Source organism: Sphaeramia orbicularis, chromosome 17 (assembly GCF_902148855.1).
Source record: "Sphaeramia orbicularis chromosome 17, fSphaOr1.1, whole genome shotgun sequence".
Classification (NCBI taxonomy): Eukaryota; Metazoa; Chordata; class Actinopteri; order Kurtiformes; family Apogonidae; genus Sphaeramia; species Sphaeramia orbicularis.
Window position 1 is genome coordinate 45,280,360 of NC_043973.1, and position 5,645 is coordinate 45,286,004.

General features: G+C 36.2%; 1 protein-coding gene across 1 annotated transcript in view; it reads right to left on the reverse strand.

Annotated features, from left to right (window-relative positions):
• Positions 1-5,137, reverse strand: part of LOC115436975 (neuropilin and tolloid-like protein 1) — a 51,329-nt gene extending 46,192 nt beyond the window's left edge. The window contains exons 1-3 of the mRNA XM_030160012.1: positions 4,905-5,137; positions 2,425-2,490; positions 1,933-2,067 (exon numbers count right to left, since the gene is read on the reverse strand). Of these exons, the coding sequence (XP_030015872.1) occupies positions 1,933-2,067; positions 2,425-2,490; positions 4,905-4,932 (229 nt within the window). The 5' untranslated portion in view covers positions 4,933-5,137. The remainder of the gene's footprint in view (positions 1-1,932; positions 2,068-2,424; positions 2,491-4,904) is intronic.
• Positions 5,138-5,645: the final 508 nt, after the last annotated feature.

Consider the following 5,645-nt stretch of genomic DNA (forward strand, 5'->3'; position numbering starts at 1 on the left):
AAGCTAATATATCGCATTAATTCAGTTAATCGAGGTTTTTCTCTCTGAATAGCATGAAAAATACTTAAATCGAGATTATTCCTCTGGAAACATTTCATAGTCTACAAAAATCCAAAATGCAACCTGTTTGTTTCTCGTACTAAATTACTTGTTGATGTGTTTTTCCGGTCACATGAGATATTTTTAGTAAAGACAGTGTTTTTATGATGTTTTGTCATCAGTTTATGGAGACAGAAAACAGTTAGAATCCTAAATTATCCACAACAGTGATTCAGTTTTGTGGCCATAGCACTGAGCTCTGGGCCAAATTACCCATAGTCCTCTGGCACTGTGTTATTTGTGAAGTAATACCTTAAGAAAAGTCAAGTTAGTGGGGGGGAGGGGGTCTGACAGAGCTTATATATGTTGCATAGGTAGGTTTTTTTTTTTTGCTAAAATTAATTTGTTTTTGATCATGTAATAGTTTGCTATATTATGTTGCAAATAAACGTTAATTTTAGACGACATTTAGTCTATATAATGTATATTATTCTGGATGGAGGCAGTAAAGCCAGGTGTAGATTACTGCACAAAGTGAGAATTTGATTTTCCTTGGTCAGGATATGTACAGTCAGTCCAGCTGTGATTTCCAAGGCTGACAATTAATACTGAACAAACAAGAACTCAAACTATGAATTATGAAAGAGCTGCAGCATCTGAAACTGACCACAATGAACATTTGACAGATAAACAGAACCACAGTGCTTCAGTTTCAGACTCAGTTTGTCATGTCTTTTGTGGATTGGGATTGTCTCTGTCAACTCACCATATATTTTTTATTAGTAAGTTTTTTTATTTTTATTTTTTATCAATTACTAGAAATCTCAGGCGACCCCATTTGAATTCCAGGTGACCCCACGTGGGGTCCCGACCCCTAGGTTGAAAAATATTGTGTTGAAGGTTAACTCCAGATGTGAACAAACACACTCACACCTGGACATTTAAATTCTTGTATCTCAGGAGCAGTGGCGATTTCTCACAGACTGCAGTGGAAGCTCAGCTTCCCCTAAATTATGAAAATTAAACGGTTAAATATGTTCAGTTGTGTTGACATTCCACTGACTACAAATGTGTTAGAACACGTTCATCTCACAGATGAGTTCGTTCAGAATCAGCTTTATCACAAATCAACAGACTCTATGTTGTTCACTTCTCATACATTCCCGTTGCGCTGTTTTCTCATTCGATCTCTGCTCAGTGCATTTGTCCGTAGACGCTCAGCGTCCATGCACTTCAATGGGACTGAGTGGAACAGTTTTTTTCATTGCCTCAAAACTGAACAGTAATTGGATAAATGCCACGATGTTGTCCCGCCCCTGGACGCTTGGTGTCTCTGGGGGTGAATGGAGCTGTGGGCGGAGCTCAGCCAGGCTGGATGCCGGGCTTCCACGTGCTGATTGGAGGATCAGTCGAAAGGCTGAATCCCGTTTGATTGACAGCTAGTTTGAGATCTAATCCTTCACTGACACAGTTCAGTTTAATACTGTCACACATTCTGCTGTGAAATCGAGAGAGAAACTACTACGAAATTACTTGTTCATTTCTTGCACTGTAAATAAAACACACTCATTGTACTTCCTTGTTTCGATTTAACATAATTTCAATGTTTTTTTTTGTTTCAGTTACATAATTTAATCATTTCTTGTTCGAGTTTAATATCGTTTTGTAGATAGTTAAATCAATCATACTGTTGGCTAGGTCAGAGTGAAGTAGCTATCTAGCAAGCTGGACACAATGGCAGACAATGCTGATGTTGTCGACCTGATTTTGGCACTTGACAATTTTTTTGATGTAAGCCGACAATGAGCTTCCCCTCTCTGAAAGACAAGCAGCCGCCACTGCTCAGGATGGACATTAATGGACGATAACAGCATAAACATGTGCATTTTTCACCTTCTATTATGTAAGTACATTCCCTCTCCGGTGGGTATTTCTCAGGGTAATTGGGTGAAGTGAAGTACCCTCCATCTGGTTCCTTCACCCAGGTTCCACACTGTCCAGCTGGAGTCACACCTGAGTTATTAGTCACTGGAAAAACATATAGAAATAATAAAAAACAAACGAAAAACAATAGGGGCCTTGCCTTCTGGCAAGTCCACTCACTGTGTGAGTGGACCTGCCCTCTCGGCTCGGCCCCTAAAAAATATACAGAGGAACAGAAATACTGACACTGGTCAATGAGAGTGTGTTTCATTCAGCATTCAGGTCTTCACACCTGGTTCATGTGAGGATTAACTCAGTAATCGTGGACATAACCTAGTGGATAAATACACTTTGGGGGTATTTCGTCCAAATTGCAGTGATTAATCTGGGTCTGAGCTGTAACAGTTATCGCATCGCTCTGACAGGACGATGTCTGAATGTCATGTCACACACTGTAGTTACCTTGATCTTTAGTTTTCGTGGCTCGTGAACCGGACAGGTCTGGAGAGATGAGGCTCGCTGCTAAAGCTGGAAGGAGAAGAGATGTGTTTAAGGTTCATGCATACGTTTTTTTTCTTCTTTTTTTTTTCTGTTTTTTTACTTGTTCTTTAGATTGTCTCAAGGCAAGGACTATTGTTTTTTGTTCAGTTTGTTTGTTTGTTTGTTAACACTCTAGCTGTGAAACTATTGGTTGAATTCATACCAACTTGGGTTTATAGATTACCAGTGATCCAGAATAGATCTCAGTACATTTTGGAAAAAATAGGTCAAAGTTTCAATTTTTTATGAATTTTTTAAATCTTTTTTTCCCCATTTACTTACAATGGGTGAAACTTCAGTTGTCTGTAGCAGCAAAACTATTGGGTGAATTCATACCAAATTGGGTTTATATATTGCCAGTGACCCAGAATAGATGTGATTCTATTTTGGGAAAAGTAGGTATAAGTTTCAATTTTCTGGGAATTTTTAACATCTTTTTTCTTCTCCCATTTGCTTAAAATGGGTGAAATTTCACATGTCTATAAAAACATCAATTTTGTTTTAATTTTACTCAGACTTTGCACAAATATAGAGGCAAATGATATGCTGACATCAGCACATGCATAGACATGATGACATCAGCTGGATCGATGCCAAAATATGTTACAATATGTGTAAGGGGCGGGGTTTATTGTACCTGGAACCACTTATTGTTTTTGTGTGATGTACAGTACGTTGAAACCCCATCAAAAACAGTACATCTCAAGGGGTTTATCCTAATAAATTACATTTTCTAGTAAAATAATAACTAGTGCATTGACCCGTGGGGAACTACAGATTCTAGATCCTCTGATCCAGTTCATTCTTTTACTTTGTTGGTAAATTCCACTGGCATTTGCAGTTGAATAACCTCTCAGCTGGCATGTCTGTTTCTGCACATGAAATCTGACACCATGGCAATGTGACCCTGTTGTTTATCTGTTGCTAGGTAACCCACTTCATAGATGATTCTATGATTCAGGGCATTGCAACTTCATTGTAAGGCTATCATATTCCAGAATTCCTAATATCTCCCAAAATGTTGGTCCTATCAACTCACCGTTTACACCAGTCTCTTCCTGGACCAAAAATAGATAAGTTTGTCAAACTACAGCAGTCAGCTTTGTATGGATTTTGTGTGATGCCTGAGACACACACACACACACACACACACACACACACACACACACACACACACACACACACACACACAGAGTCCACTCCCCTTTTATAATATAGATTGAATTTACCTTTAGAAAATCATGTCAAATGCTTTGGCAAATACTCTAAATGGAAATAAATGCAATATTTACAAATGCAAACTGATGTTTTTATTGATTTGTGATTAAAAATAACTTGGAAATATGACCCAATTTTTAAAAAATGATTCAATTAAAGCAGAAATGACATTAACTTACAGTGAATATGAAGCAAAAAACTAATGTCAACCTACAGTATTCAACTTTTCTTAATAATATATTACTGTGAAGCCCCCGAAAAATCTTATAAATGTATTATAAATGATTTTAGTAACTGTTCATAAAGCTATTATTGGAGATATATTGTAGAACCCTGTATAGCTGTTGCCTCATTGTGCAGCACTTTTATTGTTTCTATATTTTTACAGACTTTTTTTTTTTTTTTTTAACATATTTGACATTTTTGGGTTAAAAATGTGTGATTTTTTGATTTTTTTTTTTTTTTTTTTTTTTTACCTATTACACATTTCAATTTCCTCATTGGGAGATCAATAAAGTATATCATATCTTATATTAGTACAGATTTTTTTTTTTTTTTTTCATATTTGGCATTTTTGTGTTAACGTGTGATTTTTTTTTTTTCACATATTACACATTCGAATTTTCCCATTGGAAGGTCAATAAAATATATCCTGTTGTATATTTGTTCAGATTTTTTTTTTTTTTTTTTTTTTTTTTTTACATATTTGACATTTTTGAGTTAACATGTGCGAATTTTTTTTTTTTTTTTTTTAACATATTACGCATATGAATTTCCCCATTGGGAGATCAGTAAAGTACATCTTATTTTATATTTGTACAGACCTTTTATTATTATTATTATTATTATTATTATTATTATTATTATTATTATTATTATTTATCAACATATTTGTACAGATTTTTTTTTCTTTACATATTTCTACACTTTTTTAAACATTTGTACAGACCTTTTTTTTGTTTTTTCTTACATATTTCTAGACCTTTTTTTTTTTTTTTTTTTTTTTTACATATTTCTAATGACTTTTTTTTTTGTACATATTTCTACAGACCTTTTTCTTTTTCTCTCTCTCTCTTTTTTTTTTTTTTTTTTTTTTTAATTTTTTTTTTTTTTTTTTTTACATATTTCTACAGACCTTGGTCCAGTATCTTGATGCGTCTATGAGAAATAAAACGTCAACTCACCGATGGGCAGCAGAAGTTTGTGCAACATTTCTGTCCCCTGAGGATGAGCAGCTCCGTCTGAAAAACTGCCATGAAAATATCCTGACAGAATAAAGGAGACTGGACTTCATTCCCCTTCAGTCCTTTTACAGTGGGATGAGTTTTTCAGCCAAACGCGCCGGAGTCAGAACAGAAAAGCTTTTTGTCTCCATCTCAGAGGATTACACTCCCATCCGACACAAACCTTCACATTTATTTATTTTTTTCTTTTTTGCTCCACCTTTATTCCATTAATCCTCTCAGACTCCTCTCCTCGGGGATGGATCCGCGGCACGAGGCGAGGGGACAACTGGCCTGCGTGGGTGCGCGCGTCATTCCACGGTGGCGCGGAAGAGTGGAGCAATAACATCACAGCATTTTCTTCATCTAGGTTTTGTTTGTTTGTTGTTCTCATGTTCAGTGTATACTTCATGACTGACTTCATATTGAACATCACATCATAATACTTCCATCATCCAAGAGTCACAAACCTTTACAATGTTGACATATGTGACCAGTGGCGGCACCAAGAGGGGGCGGGGGGGGCAAATGCACCCCTAGTCACAACCTTTGCCCCCCCAGTTCCCCCCCTACCCAGATTTGGGCAAATCTTTGGGGAAAATTCAGGCAACGAAGAAAAATGAAAAATCCATCAGTGCCTTTTAAATAAACCGCATATTCTAACTGCGTTTTCTTCAAGAAGAGACTGAAGAGCAGGTTTAA